General features: G+C 57.3%; 4 protein-coding genes across 4 annotated transcripts in view; 2 read left to right on the forward strand and 2 right to left on the reverse strand.

Moving 5' to 3' along the window:
* Positions 1–1534: 1534 nt before the first annotated feature.
* On the reverse strand, positions 1535–1927 carry VOLCADRAFT_69443 (uncharacterized protein; the record flags this gene model as incomplete). The annotated part of the gene is made up of 1 exon (XM_002958390.1): positions 1535–1927. The coding sequence occupies one exon, from the start codon at positions 1925–1927 to the stop codon at positions 1535–1537; it is 393 nt and encodes a 130-aa protein (XP_002958436.1).
* Positions 1928–2387: 460 nt separating this feature from the next.
* On the reverse strand, positions 2388–8383 carry VOLCADRAFT_99691 (uncharacterized protein; the record flags this gene model as incomplete). The annotated part of the gene is made up of 11 exons (XM_002958391.1): positions 2388–2543; positions 3125–3223; positions 3630–3792; positions 4582–4670; positions 5002–5265; positions 5702–5805; positions 5956–6127; positions 6562–6678; positions 7398–7568; positions 7895–7993; positions 8309–8383. 11 exons carry the CDS (start codon positions 8381–8383, stop codon positions 2388–2390), a joined length of 1509 nt encoding a protein of 502 aa, XP_002958437.1.
* A 956-nt stretch (positions 8384–9339) lies between these two features.
* VOLCADRAFT_99692 (uncharacterized protein) lies at positions 9340–14886 on the forward strand (the record flags this gene model as incomplete). Its single annotated transcript, XM_002958372.1, has 8 exons — positions 9340–9378; positions 10774–10821; positions 11135–11338; positions 11622–11741; positions 12708–12803; positions 13403–13441; positions 13727–13850; positions 14864–14886. 8 exons carry the CDS (start codon positions 9340–9342, stop codon positions 14884–14886), a joined length of 693 nt encoding a protein of 230 aa, XP_002958418.1.
* Positions 14887–16087: 1201 nt separating this feature from the next.
* VOLCADRAFT_99693 (uncharacterized protein) overlaps positions 16088–21387 on the forward strand; it is a gene marked incomplete at both ends in the record, with an annotated part of 7241 nt that continues 1941 nt past the window's right edge. The window contains 5 exons of the mRNA XM_002958373.1: positions 16088–16165; positions 16309–16406; positions 16667–18602; positions 19493–19576; positions 20044–20514. Of these exons, the coding sequence (XP_002958419.1) occupies positions 16088–16165; positions 16309–16406; positions 16667–18602; positions 19493–19576; positions 20044–20514 (2667 nt within the window). The remainder of the gene's footprint in view (positions 16166–16308; positions 16407–16666; positions 18603–19492; positions 19577–20043; positions 20515–21387) is intronic.

The raw sequence follows: 21387 nt of genomic DNA on the forward strand, positions 1-21387 counted from the left end.
CACAAATCCTAGGCCTAATCACCGCTGCTGCAGCACATTTACACAAGTACCTCAACCAGCAGGGGCTGCACCCGCCGCAAACAATCACTCTGCTTGGCAGCTGAGAGCGGACGTTACGCACACCGCCTAGAGGAAACCTTCACTTCGGTCCGCCCAGAAAGTGCTTTGGTGCGGCGCTTTTAAAGCCTGCAGCAGGAAGCTATTTGCTAGCGCTTGAGAAGAAGTTAGATGGCAGGGTGAGGAAGCACCAGGTGGTGGTGCTGCGCTTCCTCGAGAGCTTGCATTCCACGGTTACACTTGGGGCACTTGGAGCGACAGCACATAATCATCGAATATACGAACTGGTACAACGACTGGAGAAAACAGCACACGAAGCGGAGGTGGTGTGAAATAATCTTCCACTTGTTGACCGTGTCGTTCATATGATCCAACAAACAAGGCGGCCCCGCATAATAGTGCCACACTGGCGGATGGGGTTCGCTAGTCCTCCGTTTTCTGTGTTTTCCTGTCTAGGATGTGACGTACGGGAAGAGGCCCCGTAAGGGCTACGCGAGGCAGGTGGGCGAGAGGGAAATAGCTAATGGACAGGCCGTTGGCCGGCAGGTGTGGTATCGGAGTTGAAGGGTCAGTCGATGAGCGGTTGGAAGCATACGCGTCTAGATGTCCAACCAGACGTGTACCCGTGTCAGAAGGCAAGCAACCGGGAATTCACATGGCGAAATATAAGCATTGGATGGGTCTGGCAGCTGAGCAAAAGCGGGCAGGAAGGAGGTGCCCAGGGCGCATATCACAATGTTTATCCCTCGTTCAGCGAGGGAATTGTAAGCTTATGCAGCTCAGGCTTTGCTGTTGGGCATTGGCAGCAAATCAGAGCAAACAAGAGACGGCGTTGTACACCTGCTTGTAGGGAGGAGCGGGTATGCCCCTGCTGCGGCACTGATAGCCATATTGAAGATAAGAAGCACGTTTTGCTCGACTGTCCGGCGTACGACAAAATCAGATCTGATATGGATTTTCCGCGCTTCGAGCATGTAAAGGACGCTAGAAAGTGGGAACCTGAACGTCTGGCAAGGATGCTGGAACGTATATGTTCCCACCGCAGCTCCATTGTTCCCTTTGGTCGTTAGTTTCCTTTATCACTTGCTTTGTCTGAAGTGCGAGGTTGGACGGTGCTTATAGGTAGCCCTTGAGCCCTCAGCTCGTATTGGGCGGTTTGCAGGTACGGGGAACGCACCCCACGACCATGTAACACACACACACACACACACACCCTACACTATAGAAGAGTGTGGTGAAGGAAAAAATCCATTCCACGCTGCCATATGATGATGATGGGCAACTCTCATAATGTCGTAAGCACTCACTCACGAAAGGAATAACCCAGAAGTTAAATCTTTAAATATCTCAACATCCGCAAACACTTAATGAAGCGAACGTACGACGACTGCTCATCACCTTACAGAACTGACGCGACTAAACACCAAAACTGTATACGCATTTTCAGAGAGACGTTGACTTGGTTGAAGGAAAATGGTTAATTGGACGTGACGCTTAAATGACGTGACAATGGGCCCCCCTCAACACAAGGCAAGCCGGGGAGTGTGATTGAAATACAAGATAGGCCGTACGTGCAGTAATATGATAGGCCGTACGTGCAGTAATATGATAGGCCGTACGTGCAGTAATATGATAGGCCGTACGTGCAGTAATATGATAGGCCGTACGTGCAGTAATATGATAGGCCGTACGTGCAGTAATATGATAGGCCGTACGTGCAGTAATATGATAGGCCGTACGTGCAGTAATATGATAGGCCGTACGTGCAGTAATATGATAGGCCGTACGTGCAGTAATATGATAGGCCGTACGTGCAGTAATATGATAGGCCGTACGTGCAGTAATATGATAGGCCGTAAGTACAGTTCATAGGATGTTATTCGTATAGAAGGCTGGATAAACGTTTTCCTCGTGCGCTCATATGATGTCCACCTATTTCTGTCAGCCCTCGACCCTTGCGCTCCTTAAGGTCCGGTCCCTCATCACGGCTCCAGGGGTGGGACCCCGTGACGGCCCCTCCGGAGGTTAACACAGCTCCAAGAGGTGGTATAACATACATACATACATACATACAGACAGACATACACACAGACATACACACAGACATTGTCTCCTCCTAAGTATCCCTCCCTCTCCCCTCAAGCATATGCCACTTCATGTGTGTGGATCCACCTATGGAGGACAACTTGGGGTGTCTAAATGTATGTACTTCCTCTCCATGGTCAGATCCAAATCCAATTAGAGGTCAAAAAAATGAAGTCTGAAATCTGAACACCGCGACTCCGGAATAGATTATTGACAAACACAGACATACATATATACATATGCGCTCAGCCAGTTCCCGCTACCGCCACAGGCAACACCACCTCCCCCACCCCCTCCGCTGCACTACCCCCCCGTTGCTGCTTCGCAGCCCGACTGGGTACCGACCAAACCCGGTGTACGACAAGCAGTACTCCTAAGGGGCCGAGCACCACATTGTAGGCCTGAGGGGGGTTCGAGGGGGGGTTCGAGGGGACGGGGTGCGGGAGGGAGGGAGGGAGGAGCCGCGGGGCTGGTGGTGGTGGAGGTACTCTGAAAGGACCAAAACCATGCGACATGAACTTTGAAGCAGCAGGCCGCATGCGGCAGTCCGGGACACCGCCACCGCCACCGCCACCGCCACCGCCACCGCCACCCGGGGCGAGGTAACCGGTCCGCTGCCCGACATGTCACCACAACACTTCCCCACAGAAGAACATGGGGGGCTGCTGGAAACGAGGCAAATGCCGTGTGTAGCAGTAGCATACTGCTGCATTGCAGTAGCATAGTGAATGGCGGGTTTCGGAGCTCTCAACTTACGCTTTCGCAGGTGTGCAGCAACGGTACCGGGAGTCTCGCATCCCCCGGAGGGGGGAAAGCGTTGGGTTGGGTGAGCAAGGGGAGGCGAGGAAGAGGGAGCGGGGGGTGTAGCCGGGTAAGGATGGGGACCTCCTCCGCCCATTCCACAAAACTCACAACACGACACCAACGAAGCCATGACCCTTGTGTTTCCCCCCTCCCCTCTCCCCCTTCCCAAAAAACCCACCCCCACCGTGAATACGAGCCAGTTGATGTACATCTTGTCCTGCAGTGCGCCGAAAAAGATTGTACGGAATCCGCGTACTCCGTAGAAGAACGGCAGCCCCTAAGAAGTAACAGGGAGAGGGAAGGGGGTAAAAACACACATATACACACACGCAAGGTCCGCGGGGTGGGGGTGGGGGGAATTCATTTGGATAGGAGGGCACCACATCACATACTGCGGGTGTTTGCGGACTCATGGAATCAGGTAAGGTCGTACAGTAATCTCCCATGTGGGCGGGCTGGTACACATGATCACGTATGGTGTACGACGTACGATGTACGACCGAACAGGAGCACAAAACACAAACACATGCTTTACGCATCTCTGACTGACAAAACCCAACCCGGCCAAAACACACACGGTCAGCACCGGGTAACCCCGCTGTTCCCCTCCTTCCCCCCCTCCTCCAGCCTCGCCACCCCGTCACGATCCCCCTCCCGTCCGGCCCTTGGGGGGTCGTTGTCACCTTGCCGATGTAGAAGAAGCGGTTGGACAGGTCCGTGCTCAGGACGCCTGACGCTGACGTGAGCTGCAGAATGAGCAGCAGGGCCGATATGGAGGAGAACCGTTCAATACCCATAACGTGAAGCAACACCGCGTTGATGGAAACAAACGACCAGGACATGTACCTGTACGGCAGTGGGCGTGGAATGCAGTGGGGCCGGGGATGGAGGGGATGGGGGCTGGGTGTTACCTTGGGGTTTTAGTTTAGTGCCCGAGAGTGAGGTAAGGACGTCCCCCCCTGGAGGGAAGGAAGTCCTGAGCACCTGTCACCTGACACCTGACGACCGCCCGCAACCCCACCCCCCAACCCCAACCCCACCCCCAACCCCGCAGCACTCTTTCCTTGGCAGCAGCTTCACTCGCTCGTGGTTCGCCTTTTCCCCCTCCGCCTCCCCCTCCCCCCCACTTTCCCGCCAAACTCTCCAAACTCCGGAACCTCAAAAACCCATGTGCCCCAGTTCCCTGGCATTGAGTGAGGAGGAGGAAACAGGTGTAGCGGGGGTTGCTCGTATGTATGTATGTACGTATGTATGTATTTTCATATGTACGTACATATGTATGTATGTATGTATGTATGTATGTATGTTTACGGAGGGGCCCGGTTTCATGTGCCGTGTCTTTCTTTATTTTGGTGGAGGTGGTCGCTGCCGCTGCAAAAACAACACGTGCATACATACATACACACGTACACACACAACCCGACATCCACCACTGCCCCCCATGCTAATCAGTTAGAGAATATAACGGCACCCGGATGGCGACATCACATCACGTCACGTCACATGACCTCCAGCAAACCACAAAGACGACATCTCAGGAGGGGCTCCCCCCAGTCGTAACCCCCTCCCTCCCCCGCCCGCCAGCCGGGGGGGGTATTTCCCCCCGCCCCCCACCCCCCACCCAAAACATCTCACCACCCAAAGGCCATGGCATATCCGGGGTTTAAGTGCCATTGCTCCGTACCCCGACCGAGAGCGAACAGCACCACACACAGCAGCACCACCTGGGGGGGATGAGGGGGGGGAGAAGGGGTTGGCGGAGGGGGGGAAACCGACGGAGGGGGTACGGAAAGGGTAGGGGGATGAAGGGGGAAAAAGGGGCTGGCCAGTGGGTTGTGTGGAAAGCCGTGGTGATGATTGGCGGGTGGTGGCGGGTGAGCCACCCGTGTTCCTCCCGGCCTGCCCTCCCCCCCCCCCACAAGCACACACCAATGAATGCAAAATGGAACAATCATTACCCCCCCCACCTGCTTCCCCCCGAGCCCCCACCCCCTGGTGGCTCAACTCGGGGGTTTCTGAACACCCCCCACCCAGTCCACCCCGCCACCGCCTCACCAGGACAAACATAAATACAGACGCCACCAACGCCTTCACCAGCACTGCTCGAGCCACCTGACTAAGCCGTACCAGACGGAGAGAAACCACCTCCTCCTCCTCCTCCTGCTGCTGCTGCTGTTGTAGCGAGTTGTTGTTGTTGTTGGTGGTGGTGTTGGTGGTGGTGTCCGCGACCCCCTGGACCACATCTCTAGCTCGCATGTGGTTGCTAGGATTCAGCAATAAGGCCTCGGAGGGCAGTTTGAACTGGTAGCTGGAAACCACCTGTCAATGGAGGGGGGTCGAAAGGGACGGGGGTTAAATCTGGTGGCTCCTGCGTCGGATGTACGGATGGCATGAAGGGGATCTCCGTACGAATTACCCATCACCCGTCGCTAACCCCCCTCCCTCCCTTTCCAGCTTCCCCCGAAAGCCCAAACACCCCCGAAGGCGGACCACCTGAGAAATACACAAGTACACACACACGCCCAAACACACGCCGCGATGACGTCATAGAGCTGGTTTCGAAGCCCAATCCCACCTTCAACCTCCCCTGTCCAAATTGAGTTTCTTTTGCATTCATCAACTTCTTTCCCCGCGGTTGACCCACCCACTAAATCATCACACCCTATACAGCTGCACAGCAGCCCCCTACTCCCCTACCCCCCAGCACCCTGTCTGTCTGTCTGTCTGTCTGTCTGTCAGTCTATCTGACACTTACCACAAATGAGCTACCCAGCCACAACAAGACACAAAATATGTAGGTGGCGAAATGCTGACCGAAGTTGTTGACGGGTGCCAGGTCCACTTGCTGCAGAGATATGCCTGTGCGCGGGGAGAACATGTCCGTGGTGGTTGGGTGTGTGTGTGTGTATTTGTTGGTTTTGGTACGCAGAGTGGTTGACTGGCTGGTGGTTGACTGTTGGACTGCTTGTACTTGCGGTCCCCCCCCGTTTCCCCCCCTCCCCCCTCTACCTGTCGCCAGAAACCCGGGCGACAGCCCCCTCATCACCCCCGGGTTGTTGGCCAGGCCCCAGGTCAGAGAGCTGCTCAGTCCGGGCACCAGCGTGTTGGCGATGATGGCGCTCAGGTACGAGCACGTGCTGTAGTCCCGACCCCGCGCATACACGTATTGGGACACGGGGCGCTGGTGGGCGGGGTAATGAGGGGGGCGGGGTAATGAGGGGGGCGGGGTAATGAGGGCCAACAAAGGAACAACGGAGGGAAAAGGGTAACTACAACCAACAGCTTAAAACCTCAGCCGCCGTACAACTCGTGGGGGACTCTCATGAAGGCGGTCGTTCGCGGTCTCAAGGAGCCCCCCGAGGGAGCTAGCGGCGAATAACAAAGTGCCCTGGGATCTGCCCTCGCCCCCTACCACCACGACATCCCCCTCTCCCCTCCACCCTCCACCCGCCTCCCTCCGAGCCCCCTTGCGCGCCTCCCGCTACAGCCACTCTCTACCCCTCTGCCAGCTCCCCCCTCTACCCCTAAACCCCAACCCACCCACCCCACACACACGCACATACACATACACACAACCCCCTCTCGCAGCTCCCCCCCCTTCTCCCTGGCCCCCACCTGGTTCTGCGGGGCAATGCCCGACCCGGCAAACCAGCTGAGGTACGACGAGGTGAAGGTGGAGGGAAAGTACAGTACCGCCCAGGGACCCCCCTGGAGCACCTTATTGGAGAGCGACTTGGGGGAGGGGGAGGGGAGGCCCGAATTCGGGAACAAGGGGGAGAGGGCGGCGATGAGTACGGCGAGCGGGGGAAAGGTAGGGGGGGGAAATTGACGGGTATGTACGGACGGGAAGGTGACGTGAAGCCAGTGTGAGTTTCGTGAGCAAAGGACCCCGCTACACAACAAAGGGGAGATGGGGGGAGAGAGGAGGGGGTTACAGTCCATCGGTCGCAACGTGGTCGTACGGCACGGCGAAAGACACACACGAAGATAAACACACGAACCGCACACGACGCTCCATCTCCTGGAAGACGAACGTCCCGTCCTCAAAACGCAAAACACGCGTGCGCCCGTATGCATGTACATGTCCTCCACCCCCTAGCCTGGGTCTATCGCCACAACAGCGTCGTACATACTCACACACACACGCGCAACCGTGCCCCAGCCGCTTCCCTTTCCTTTCTTCCATCCCCCGGCTCCCGGCCGCCAAATCGAGAGCCCACCCACCCACCTCCCCTACCACTCATCCACCCACCCACCCACCCACCGCCTCAACTTGCTGCGTTACCCCACCTCCCCTGCCATTTTGAATTTTGGATCTCAAATATCAGGACCTATTTGTAAAGTGGCAGTCGGTCTGTCGGGGGGCCGTTTATTTGGTGGCTCGATTAGCGCTTTCCTGCCATTCAGCTTTTCGACACACACACACTAGTGCCATGTACGACACCCCTTACCGCCAAACACGCCGCCTCCTGCTCCAGTGTGCCACATAACCCTACTCCTGGCACTGCCGTACTGCTCGTCCCAGGACAGGTGCCGTTCTCCCACCGCAGCTTGTCGTACAGCGGATTTGAGGAGTTCCATATGGCGGCGGCCAGTAGCCCCGTGGCCAGGGGAACCGGGGCCTTTCGAGGGGGGGAAGTGTAGGGGGGAGGGAAGGGGAACAGGGGGGGGATGTCGATCGGTTTTAGTTTTATGCAAAGGGGTTTTAGGGTTTAAGTGTGAGGCAGGTGCAAAACCCATTTGCACAGCGCAGCTCGTGCATGTGGGAATGTTTTCTTCCGTGGGCTCCTCAACACCCACAACACCCCCAGAAGCACTGAAGCATGGTCACCACTGACTGACGGCTGGAGGTGCGCAGGTCGCTGACATGGGTGCATAAACCTCCATACACATGCGCCGTACACTTACATACATGCATACATGCATACACACCGACATACATACGCACCAGCTGCGGTAGCAGTGGCGCGAAAGTGGCATTGAGGGAGGTCGCGGGCGGCACCACATCACAATTGAGGACCGTTACATGCAGGTTACTGAGCCGCGTCTGTAAGGGGTGCGAGTGAGAGGGGACGAAGGGGTGGGGTGGAAATTAGGGTTTTAGGGTTTTAGGGGGCCGGCATTACGAAGGAAACACCGGAGAAGTGTAAAGGTTTAAGGAAACAGAGAGTTTTAGGGTTTCGGGCCGGTTTTCATTAGACGAAACGGTGAGAGAAAGGTGTGTATACAGAAAGATGAGATAGGAAGTAGGTTTTAGGATTATATTGACTCTTTTTTCCTGCCGCCCCTTCATTCATTATGAAAAAAGAGGATGGGTTGGGAAATGTTCATGCGGCCGGGGGACAGACAGCCCCGGAAGCACCCGAAAGCGAAACCCGCCGATGGCCGCACCAAAGGGTTCCAGAAGGCCCCGATGTAGAGCCAGCAGAAAGCCCATATTATCAAAATGGCTCCAATGCAAGTGATGAAGAAGGCAGGGGACCAGTAAGGCTTAAAGTATGGTGCTTCCAGCGACTCTTGCTTGAATGGCATTTCATCATTTGGGCTCTTGCTGGGCTCAACTTGCTGGCTTAAGGTGCCTTCCGGTAGAGCTGCTGGCTTGCTATCAGGTTCGTGTTGCGCTTCTACGTCGGTCAGGACTGCTTTGGACGCGACTTCTGCGGAAGGTGCTGCGGCTGCTGTCGGAGGAGCTGTCGGGCGCAATCCGGTATCCTGCTTTCCTTCAACTTGTGGACCATCCATTGTTTCTACTGTGTCACTAGATGGTGTGCTGTTGGGGAGTTGTGGCATCGAGACTTGTCTTACTTACATGTGCCGTTTACTTTGGGCCCCAAGCAATACATGATACACGTTGCACAAGAACAAATGATGCATATTTATTCATGTCGAGAGGCAATGGAGTGAATTGTGCGAACTTCAGCTAGACAGCGATCCTGCGAAGGCATGTTTGAACGATTATGACCAAAGTGCACGAATAAAAAGTGTGACTTCAACTGACTCGCGAAATAAAGTTGACTGGGCAGCACTATAATGTTGACAATATATAGCCATTACTCAGACCTTACGGCTGCAAAGAAGTGAGGTCTCCTCACGGAACAACTGCATCAACAACTTCTGCATTTTGCTGCAATAACGGGGTGACGAAAGTTGATTTGGCTGATTTGAATGCCATATACACGAAAGCTTTGAATACAATTGTGCAATTGTACTATTATCCCGGATTCATGCTGAAGGGATGCTGGCGGCGGCCAGCTTGCGTTGACAGGCGGGCCACGGCTTACGAAAGAGGCAAGAGTGTGTGGCAAGGTGACCTTAAACCCATAGCCTGAACACGTGTTTGTCCTGAGGATGCATTGCCACCGCGACATTGACGTTCTGGAGTTGGGTCCCAACATGTGTTTTGATCGAACAACTGTGGTAAAAAAATTGCCGGTGCATGGAAGGCCCCCTCCCGCCGCAACGACTAGATTATCGCACTGTTCGGCCGCTCTGCGGCCTGTCAAGTTGACCTGTGTTTGACCTGTGCTTGAGACCGGTGGTCCAACACCAGCATCGAAACACTCCACTTCCTCACTTCCCTCAACTTCTTCCCCCCACCCACCTGCCACGTGGCTCCCACGCAGTGATTCTTTTTTCGTGTAGGACGGGTCTCAATTTATTCCAACCTAAGTAACAAAGTTGCTAGGGTTGTCGTAATTTATTCCTTAATTGTAAGGCGCTGAGGGGGGCTTCGCCCCCCCCAGACCCCCCCTTATGGTTACAACTCCCCTCGTAGACCCCAAGAGAGTCACGCACTGAGTTGGCGCGTTTTTTCGTTCGGGTGTGCACACACTCTTCGTGCACATGCGTAGATAGTTCTGGCACTGTTTGTGAGCAGTACGTAAATCCGACCAAGCAAAGGCCCAAAGCAAGCAACCGCATAGCAATCACAGGCCGTCACCCGCCGCGAGTCATTGACCTGTACGTGTTTGGCTATGTGAGGTCCGGTCGTACATGCTGCGATGCCGCGTTGACTCACGGGCGTGATTTTCTTACGGCCCCTCGTATCTATTGTGTGACTGCAAATACTAAAGTTCTGCACACTACGGAGCAATCTGGCAGCAATGGACGTTTTTGGCTGGAGGAATGAAAATGTACGGATCGGCCTCAATTCATTCCTTTTTTCCAAAGGCCGAAATGTCGATTTATTTCTTTGAGGGAATATAAATTACTAAAAAAAACACGTTGCTCCCACGCCGTCCCCTCCCTCCCTTGTGCTGGGTAACGTGCCGGGGCCCCCACTCTACCTCTACCGGGGGGTAGGTACCATGGGACATGGCACCCCCGAGTTCCCCCCTGACATGGCACTTCCCGAACTGAAACCCCCTTCCCAATCACGACCGCAACCTCCCACACTCACCAACTCCCGACACTTCTGTCGTAATAGGTTCTTCTTCTTCTCCCCATTCCCCTGACATACAGATGTACGACATACATGCACATCCTTAACCCCTTTCCCCCTTTCCACGCCTCACAGCCCGGCACCGGCCCGGCAGCAGTAGCAGCAGTAGCAGCAGTAGCAGCTCCGGGCTTCCCACCACCACCTTAAGTAACGCCAGCTACAGCTTCCGCCACCGGCCACTGGCACCGAATCTGAATCCACAGCGGCGACCACAGCCCCCATCTACAGCTACAGCTGCAGCAGCAGGAGGAGGAGCTACAGCCGCATCGAACGCAGCATCGCAGCCACCTGTCGGCGCCTCCCCCGGCGGAGGCGATGTAGCGCCACAGGGCCTCGCTGCTACTGCCGCTACTGCTTCCTCCTCCTTGCCCCCCTCGCTCCCCAAGGACCACAGTCTGGAGCCTTTCCGGGTGGGGCAGGGGCGGGGTGTGCCGGTGGGGGGTATGGAGTGGGGTGTGTGGGGGTGGGGTGGGGGGGTGGGGGCAGCCCGCTGACGTGTCTCACTCCCCGTGTGCCGTTTTCCCCCCTCCCGGTAACCAGGGAGGGTGTGTGAGCCATGGGGTGGTCATGCCATCCCCTGCGCCCCATACCCGCCCCGCGCATACTTGCATCGTACACATTACACGGTACAGAATGCAAGTCCAAAACACACACAGGCGCACACACACACACAGGCACATACACACACAGGCACATACACACACAGGCACACACACAGGCACATACACCCCACCCCACCCCCGCTAGGCCCTAGTGGCGGGTCGTCGCTTCCACTGCACCATGTGCGGCAAGTGCTGCACCGGGGAGGGGGAGATCTGGATGTCGCCGGAGGAGGCCCTCCGCATCGCCCGCCACCTCAACATGTCGCTACAGCGCTTCCTGGATACACACACCAAGCAGTACTCCAAATATAAGGGCTGGAGGATGTTGAAGACGGCGGAGGGCTCGTCGGTGAGGAGGGGGGGAGGGGGGGTGTACGGGGGTAACGGGCAGGGGGTGGGAGGCTGGGAAGGGGGAGGGGGGGGACTGGAGGAGATTGTACGACTGTACGACTGAATGTGAGAGGGAGACGAGGGGAGGATGTGAAGAGGAAACCGGGTTGTGGGGGGAGGATGTGTGTGTGTATGTGTGCACATTTCCCCCGTGTCCCTCGTGCCGCCCTGCCTGCCTGTCCATAGTACCCTTCCTAATACCAACCCCCTCTTCCCCACCCCTCCGTCCCCCCTGTTGTAAGGCCTGCATCTTTTTGGGCTCTGACAACAAGTGCTCCGTACACTCCGTACGACCCAGCCAGTGCTCCACATACCCGTGGTGGCCGGAGCTAACCCATGACAGCGAGTGGGAGTGGGAGAAGGTGAGTGGGGAGGGGGGGGACAGGAGGGGGAAATGGTAAGTGGCCTGCCGTACATGCGATGTACGGTGGTGCGCCTCGCTCGCCCGCTTCGCCCCTAGCGCCGCCCCCCCCCCGTCCCGCCCCGCACCTCCCTCCGGCCCGGAGGTAACGTCCCCTCGCTTTCTCAACGGAATGTTGATGTTGTTAAGGGTGGTTACGCTTCACCAGAGGCCCCCTTTCCCGAGGCAGTTCCCTGCTCTCCCCTGCTAGAGGGGCACCCTAAGCCATTCACCCCATCCGACTTCAGAGTGTACTCTTTGAGTTTGGCAACTCACCACCAGCATCCAACCAAATCTAGCGGATCAACGGCGCCTCAACTTAGTTCCTGGTCAGCTCGCAAGTTGATATTATCACGTCCTACACCGTCCACAAGATGGGGGGCCACCTCCCAATTCACCACCTTTCAAATACCCGAGAGGTCGGCAGGCGGAGTTGAACCCGGACACTCCGGGAGCAGAAGTCGACCTTAACCTCTGCCAGCCGCCTGGAATGTTGTCTGCACCCCAAACCAAACCAAACCAACCCTTACATACATATGTACATACATATGTACGCACCTGCACACAAATTTTCGCTACTGGTGGGTCATTAGCGTTCTTGCACTAACACCACACACACACACACACACAAGGCTGAGGCCCCAGTATGTCCAGATGTCTGTCTGTGTCTAAAGCATGTGCACGTGCACTCCTGTATACATACATACATAGATACACAAACAGAGTTTGGTGATGCTTTCCCGGCCCTCACCCCCTCCTCCTGCTCCCCACTCACCCGCGTCCACTCGGCATCCCGTCCGGGTCCACCAATGGGTGCCGCAACACCCCCCGACCCCCCCCCCGAGCTTGTCGTCCTCAGTAAGCCTCACCCCCCCCCAACATTCCTCCAACGACACACACACACACACACACCTTCCCCCCCCTTCAGGCCAACGTGTGCGAGGGGTTCGACCACCCGGAAGCCGGGGCCCTGGACGAGGAGGAGGCGGCGAGGCAGCTGCGGGAGGCCAACAAGATGACGCAGGTGGGGGGGAGGGGGCTGGGGGGAGGGAAGTGCGGTGTGTGGGTTTGTGTGTGTGTAGGAGGTGAAGGGGATGATGAGCTGTGTTGACTTCTCCCCGCCCAGCCTCGGCTCCATTCCATACGCTGGCTTGGGATGTGCTTGTGTGTGTATGTATGTGCGTCCTCACCTTCACATGGGCTTGCCTATGATTTCCCTCCTCTTGTGGCTCCCCTCCCCCTCCCCCTCCCCCCTTATCCTCTGCTTTACTACTTTTCCGCCGCCTTCACACCTACTTTTCTACACCTACTTTTTTACGGCTTGGCAATACTATTTCTTCTTTTTTAGTTCTGGTGGCGTAGGTAGGTAGTCTTTCCGACATCTTCTTCACTTCGTCATCCCGAGGTCACGGTCTCCAAGGACGCCTTTCGGTCAGTTCTACGTTTGATACTCTCTTGCCCTGGCAGCAGCTTCAATCGTGTGTGGTTCGTCTTTCCCCCCCCTTCTCCTCCCCCACCCCTGTGGTAACTATCCCCCACTTTGTGTGTACCTCCATAACCCCACATCCTCCCCCAAAACACACAACCCCCACGTTTCCCCCCCAACCCCCCTGAGGTCTGTAGCAGCGGCTGCTGGCCTCGGAGGTGCGGATGTCGCCCAAGGTACGTCTGACCGCCCCTGTGTGGGACCCGGTCTACGAGCCCGGGAGACCGGGAGGAAAGAGGGATGGAAGGGAGGGTTTTAGGGTCCATAAAATGTGTCGAGGTTTTAGGGTTTGGGGGTTTTGGGGTGTATTTTTTGGTCAATGACCCACGGGTCGGTTGGTGCTTTACTCAAGCAACTCCTAACGCTTCACTGCAGTTCCTTTTGATTTAATGCGGACTTAACTTAGGGTAACACGTGCTACTTAGGGATGGGCGATGACCCATGGGTCGGTTGTGTCTCAGGTGGCGGAGTGGGCGGAGGATGTCCTGCTGTGGGACGAGGAGCTCGGATACCCTGATGGCCGGCTGCCGCCACCACCACCAGCACCACCACCACCACCACCAGCAGGGGGGGCCCGTGGTGGGGGTGGGGCTGGGAGCAACAAGAAGCCGACCGGCAGTTCTCCAAAGGGGGGGCAGCAGGGGAAGGGGGGGAGGGGGTAGCAAGGGAGGGAGGGGAGGGGGTAGCAAGGGTGCAAACCCAACCGCCAGCAAAGGGACCCCCCGGAGACCATAGCAGTGGTGGTCCCAGCAGTGGTGACACTCGCACCAACTGGTGACGGGGGCGCAGTGGCCTGCCTTCGGTCCAAATCCTGGGAGGTCTGTTGGACCTGAAGGGCAGGTTGCGAAGTGTTCTGGATGCGCGGTGTGCATCGCTGAAGCGAGTAACGCGGCCTTGCACAAGTTCTCTCTGAGTCGCTGAGGGCACAGAGCCAGTGCATGTGTTTGTGTGTATATATGTGTGTGTGTGTTTTAGTTGGGGGTTTATGAGGGGGGAAGGACCTGGAACGGTTGCAGCTGCCCTGGGGCGACCATATCGCATGATGTATCTCCTAAGGACAACAGTTTGTTGCACAGCCATAGCCGATTGCTAAGAACGCTAAGAAGTGGTGATTGGCTAGTGAGACATCTGTGTGTGTGTGTGTTTCCTATCGGCGACTGCATGAGGCTGATGACGACGCTGGTGTGGCCGATGACGCTGGTGTGGCAGATGACTGATGAGGCGGGTGTGGGTGAAAGTCACCTAGCAGTCATTCGGTTTTTGCAGGGGGGGAGGTGGGGAGAGGCGCCTGGGGGGTTGTGAACCAGATGTTTTACGTTCTTCTTACGTTCTTCTTCTTCTTCTTCTTCTTCCTGCTGCTGCTGCTGCTGCTGCTGCTCGAACGGTTAGGGGGAGGTCCGGGTGCAGGTCTTTACGGCGATTATAAAACCCAAATTGATTCGGAAAACATTGCTGGATTGGAAGTTCAAACTTAGGCGAAATGGAATGCATCGAGCGCTTCGGCGTTTTTTCTTGGCCGAGCAGAACGTAGTGGAACGGCGCATATCAGGGTTGTGGAGGTATAACCCTGTTTCTGAATCCGCGCGACATTCCTACAGTTGTAGTGGACTGTGCCGCATGAGGACAATATCCAGCAGTGGTCAGTGGAGCAGAGCATGCGCTTTCAAAGTTGTCCGTACGGACCTATCAGATGTCAGTAACCCACCCTCTGGCCAGAAAATCTGGCTCTTAATCATTATGGAGACACCATTCTGTTGGCGGAGCTCCAAAACTTAGCTTTTTGTAAGTGTGTACACGCCCGGTTAAATTCGGTTACACCATGGTCTAACGTATGGGTTTCCAGGTTGGCCACCTAAGCTGAGAGATGCATTCTTGAAATGGCACATGAGCAAATCTCACAACAGGAGATACTGCAAAAATGTGTAAAAGAACACTGCTGTTACGTTTTTAATCGGGTTGGAGGTTAAGAAATGCTCTAAAGCTGCCTCAGCGATAAACAGGTGATTTACAGATTAAAACGTTGGGTACAAGAGAATATTTGCCGGAAAATGTAAGTACTGTGCGCTTGCTGTTTAAAGTGCCCCGGTATGGCTCGTAAACTGAACAGCGCATGGACGCCTCCAAAAAAAACTCCAAATGAGTGGTATGAAAACAAAATACGTGCCATGAAAAAATTGCGTTGCTCTCAGTGCTGCAGGCACGTTTTGTGCTCTCTGCGATAGAGGTGCGGCCGGTGTTGGGCGTCGCTTCGACTGAAGCTCCAGAAGCGAAAACTGCAAATCCTGCATTCATGACCTAAATATCGCGAACACGTTTAACGCTAACATCAAAGAGTCGTAGCAGGCCCCACGTTACAAGATGTTATACTTAAATCGTATAAGCTCGTCCGGGTGCTTCCCAGCTTGCCGCAGAGGATAATGAAACAAGTGTATATTGTGCAATAAATTGGAAGCGATCGCATTTTGAGCGCGCCACAATTACTCCAGCTCATGACGTCGTTATGTCCACCCCCTTTATACTTGCATATAATAAGTTCCAGTAACGCAGGAGCTTTGATCGGATAGCTTTTTCCATGACACCTGGGATTGATGGAACTAAGTGATGCAAAAAGGGGGATTCCGTTCTCCGTACTTGACGCGAAGTTCAACTTTGCATGATGTCCAGGTATCAGGGACTTCATATTTCAGCGAACCCTAAGTAAATCTTGTTACGCTATACTGCATCATCTGGTACTTAAATACAAGAAAAGCTTGCCGTTAACGACGTCGCTTACCGACGCCTTGCCGAGCGCCTGAACCGTCATGCTAACGTAAACGACCTTGATGGCACGGAATAAAAGGAAAGATATTGAGGCGATGCCTGGACAGAGGACTTTGTTTGATAACCAGTTGTTTGCACAGGTGCGCAACCGTGGTGCCAACGTGGCTATGCGTTGCTATGAGCGCGTATCCCGAATATTAGCTTGAAACTCTTTATTCATCGTCGTAAGCATTGATGGTCCGATGCAAACCTCACATGAGCCCATCGCATCCGTCACTTGCAGGAGCCAACGATGGCACTCCGAGGAAATGGTGGCCTCACTACACGCATCCTTAAGACATGCTGCATGGGAGCAGCAGCATCTTCCACAAAGAGCCCAATGTAAGGTTTCAAACCGCGTCATGCCTACGATAACAACGTGCTCCAACAAGCAAATGGTGCATGATTATGTATAAATATATTTTATGCAGTTCTTCAGCCTGATTAAAAATGCCTTTCGTTCTGGATGGGGAAAAACGTCAACCTCATAGGACCTCTCATCACATCTTAGACGCGCGGTCATGCGAATATAGCACATCAACCCCAACGACTGGTCGTCCGCCCACTCTCCCCATCCCAATATATCTAACAACGCTTTGCAGGGGGTCTAAACCGCGTGTCCAGGGCGGCTGGGAGGACTGCCCGGCGTTCGATCTCGAACCCTTGGACTCACGGCAAGCCTCCGCCATCGGCAGCGTTACCACACAGCAACCCCGTCAGGCCCTCAAAAACAACTCCAGCGACAACCGCAGCACATACTACTTGCAACTGAAGCAGGTGCCGGTCGGGGAAGCCGAACAGATACAGCCCGGCAGTCTCCCCGACTCCCCACTTCGCACACCCGCCGTTAAAGCCCTGAGCGGCCCCGAACCCTCCGTCGCCGCCTCCACCATCCACACCGCCAACTACACCACCACCACACCGCCGCCACCACCCGGGGAAGGCGACGCACCGCCGTCCACGGTACTCACACCCGTCGTCTCCATACAGGAGCACCCGCAAGCTGCGGCTGCAACAGCCGCAAAGGTCCAGGGGGGTTCCGGCGGCCACTCCCGGCCCCCGCCCCTCTCCCTCCTGCCGCCATCTTCCCCCCGCGACAGCGCAGCAGATATGATGTACGGCACCGCCGCTACCACCACTAGCACAGGCGAGTACGAGACCTTCTTGCCCACCGGCGACTCCCCCAGGTCCCAATCCCCCGTGCCGCCAGCTCAGCGGCCATCCACCGCCATGCAGCACCGAGTGGCGCTACGGCTACTAGAGCGGCGAGGAGTACTGCCAGACGGCGGTCGTAGCACTTGTAGTCCTGGATCTGGATCTGGATCTGGATCTGGATCTGGATTCTGCGGCAGTAGCTTGGCAGCAGATGGCGGCCTGCCGACTGCCTCCTCGCAGCGATTGTATTCGCCGACGTCGCCGCAGTTGTCGCTTCTGTCGCCGCCGCCAGCGCCGCCGCTATCGCCGGGGTTGGGTAGCAGTGCCGTTGGAAGCCCCATTACTCCCGCTTTGGGCTCGCCCACGATGTGCATGTCCCCTGGTCCCGTCGCGCGAACTTCAAATGGTACGGAATACTACAGCGCGCTCGGCTCCCCGGCGCCCAGCGGTGTGGCAGGGCTTGAAAGCCCTGCTAGAGCCGCTGGCGGCGGCGCCGCCGGTGACGTCGAGACGGTCGTGGAGGTGGACGAGCGGCTGTGCCTCCAAGAGGAGGAGTACGACCCGCTTGACGTACGAGGAGAAGCATATCGCATGTCGGCACCGGGACTCGGACTTCGGAGCGCTGCGTGGGGAGGGCCGGAGGGTATGGGCATAGGAGGCGGCGGCGCTGCCGCCGCGGCCCGCAACGCCGGTGGCGCCGCCGCTGCCAACGGACGCTTCCCCGCCATCGACAGCGTGGCCGACGACTTGGTGATGCGCATGCGTGGCTCGGATTTCGGCATTGCGGGCGGTACGGTGCCGGAGGCGGTTTACGTACGAGCTCGCGGCCTCCGCGCCGCCGCCGCCACCGCCAACGGCGAGCTTCAGCACCCGCACAGCCCTCTCGCCGCGGCGGCTGCCGGCGACGGCACACCGCGTAGCGCCGTCATACTTGTTAGCCCCGACGGCGCCGACGACCCTGGCAGCCATGCCCTGGCAGCCGGCGGCGGCGGCGGGACGCTGCGTCGCGGCACGCCGCCACCCGCCTGGTCCGCCGCCGGCGGTCGCGATGAGCTTAGTCAGGAGGAGAAGGAGTGGCTGTTTGGTCAGCCGGGGGGTATTGGCGGCCTGGCGCCCGTGGTGGCGCTGGGTGAGGGGGGCGAGGGCCTAGTCGACCTGGTTCGGTTGACGCTGCCGGGGAGAACTGTTCACTTGGCACGTAAGGCCACGCGCACGTGTTTGCCTGTGTTTGCGCTGTCGACGACGACGGGGGCGGCGGCGGCGGTGCTGGCAGGCGTTCGGTCGCAGCAGAAGGTCAGCTACCGGTTTCCTTTTGAGTTTTTCGACCGGGAGGTGAAGGCGATGAAGGCGGTGAAGGACAGCGGCTTTGTCATTCGATTCCAGGTGTGTGTGTGGGGGGGGGACCACATTACCGTATGGGGGGAGAGAAGGGAGGAAAGAGGAGATACTTCCCATCTGGGTTGTAGGCGTGATTTTTTGTAGGTGGATGGCGTTGAAGGCCGTTCAAGTTGGGACTAAGTTGATGAGTCGTGTCTCTGTGCGGAGCATGTGTAGGTGTAGGCGTGTGTGCGGGTTTGTGTGGGCAATGCTGGCTGAGAGGGAGGGAAGGAGGGGCCGGGGTGGGGGTGAAGGGGGGGGAAGGGGGGGGAAGCTTGGATATGTGATTGGAAGTTGGGGAGCGGGACGGCCACCGAAGCAGACAGACAGACAGACAGACAGACAGACACGCGGCTCGAACCATGGATAGATGCATACATACATACATGTATAGGGTTTGGCACTACTGGTAAGGCGCGACCATTGCCCCCGGGAGATCCCGGGATCGATACCCATTAGGGTCAAAGTCCTTCCGATGGTGGAAGGCATTGCGCCCCTAGTTGATGGACGGTGGTGACCTGGGATAAAGTTAACCTGCGAGCCGACCAGGAATGGAGTTGGGCCGCTGTCGACCCGGCAGATTCTGTTGGATGCTGGTGGTGGGTGCGGAACCTGAGCGATCCACTGAGAAGTTGACTAGGGTGACTGGATGAGGGTGCCCCGAAATACCGGGGAAGGCAGGGTTTCGCAGGGTAGCTGCCACGGGCGAAGATACACCCCCCCTGTTTCACACATACATACATACATACAAACGCGCATCCGTTATGACGCACACACAGCTTGCCTCCCCCGGAGCTCTCTCCCGCCAGCTCTCCACCATCACAGGGTGGGTTATCGCACTACGTGTATGCTAACCTCCCGCCGTGTCGTACCATGTCGTGCGGTGCCTCGTACAGGCTGCATCGTACGACCACGAGGCGGGCCAGGGGTTCATCCTTATGGAAGCCGCTCCGTACGGCACATTGGAAGACCTCCACGCGGTAAGAGGGTTTTGCTTTTGTGGGTACGTTCCCACGGAGGTGTGGGCGGGCGCGTACGGACGGGACACATACACAAACACACACACACACACGCCCCTCCCCCCAACCTGATGATTAGCCGGGTTTTCCTCTCTCTCCTCTCCCCTGCCCCTTGCTCCGGGGCACGACCAAGCAGCTTTCACCGACGCCCCCAAGCCCCGTCTCCCCTCACACCCCAAACCCCGTCTCCCCCCACACCCCAAACCCCGTCTCCCCCCACACCCCAAACCCCGTCTCCTCCACACCCCAAACCCCAAACCCCGTCTCCCCCCAAACCCCAAACCCGTCTCCCACCAAACCCCAAACCCGTCTCCCACCAAACCTCAAACCCCGTCTCCCCCCAAACCCCAAACCCGTCTCCCCCCAAATCCCAAACCCGTCTCCCCCCCAACCCCAAACCCCGTCTCCCACCAAACCCCGCACCCCAGGCCCTCTGCCGAAGCCAGCTGCAGCCCAGGGTGCAGCGACAACGTCCCGCTCTCCTGCAGAGAGCATTTGCCAAGTTCAACTTCACACATGCCAAGTCCTCCGCACCGCCCTCTCTGTTGGGAGGTGGCGGCGGCGGCGGCACCCCAAACGGCTCCGTCAGGGGGGGTAAAACAGCCGCGCAAGGGAGCCTCTCTTCGCCGCACAGCCCGAGGAGTGGCGGCGGCGGCGGCGGCTTTGGTTCAGGTGGCGGCGCCGCCGCGTTGGAAGGGTCAGTGGCGGATCCCGATGGCGGCGGCGGCGGCGTGTGCTGTCCAGCGTTGTCGGCTGCGGCGCCGTCGGGGGATGGCGGCGGCGGCCCCATGGCTGCTGGTGTCGGCGGTGGCGGTGTTGGCACTATGCATATTGCGGCGCTGGGCAGTTCCTTGATGAGTACGAGAGCCCTGAGATATTACGGCGCGTGTATGCTGCAGGTACGGCAGCCCTCCGGGGTTTCGGGAGGTTGGGTGGCCCATACATACATGCATACGTACATACGTACATAACCCGTCCCCGTCCTCCCCTCGCCATCTGACCCCCCCACACACACACACACTCGCATACATACATACATACATACATACATACATACATACATACATACATACATACATACATACATACATACATACATACATACATACATACATATGGTGGTGGGGGTGGTAGGGAGGTCGAGAGGGAGGTTGAATGGGAAGATTGCGAGGGGTGCGGGATCAGGGATGGGGCTTGGGGGGTGCCGCGCAAGGGGAGATGGGGGAGGGAGGGTTCTTTTGCCTGGGGGAGCCGTACCGGCGGAGGGGGGGGAGAGACCGGGGAAAGGGCGGGGAGAGCCGGGGGGGGAGGGGAAGAGGCAGAGAGAGCACCAGGAGGATGTAGGGTTGGGGGGTGGTGAGTGGAAACAGGTGGCCGTAGCGAGGGCGCGGATGAGGGGGAGGGGGGCACCCAGAAGGGGGGGCCGTACTCGAAGGTGCGCGCGTGGTGCAGGACTAGGTTCTTCAGGGTACGAGACCGGGTTTCGCGTGTTGCGGCGTCTAGGTGAGATAGGATCTTGGAAACCAGCCGTCTTGGTAGAGCGGTAATGGGGGGGCGCCGAGCTGGCTACCCTCCCCCCCTGTGGTTTTTCGGAGGCTTGATCGCCCGGCGCTGCCGCAGGGTCTCCCCGTTTGAGTACTTTTCCAGTTAGACCCAGTGCTGTGGAAGGGCGCGGACTTGTGCGGTGTTATCCCCCCGACGGGTGCTATCTCCCCTGGACTAGCCCAGGGAGGGAGAGGCGGAGGAGGGTAGTAGTCTCAGGAGGCTGTTGG

The sequence above is a fragment of the Volvox carteri genome (assembly GCF_000143455.1).
Source record: "Volvox carteri f. nagariensis unplaced genomic scaffold VOLCAscaffold_93, whole genome shotgun sequence".
NCBI lineage: Eukaryota > Viridiplantae > Chlorophyta > Chlorophyceae > Chlamydomonadales > Volvocaceae > Volvox > Volvox carteri.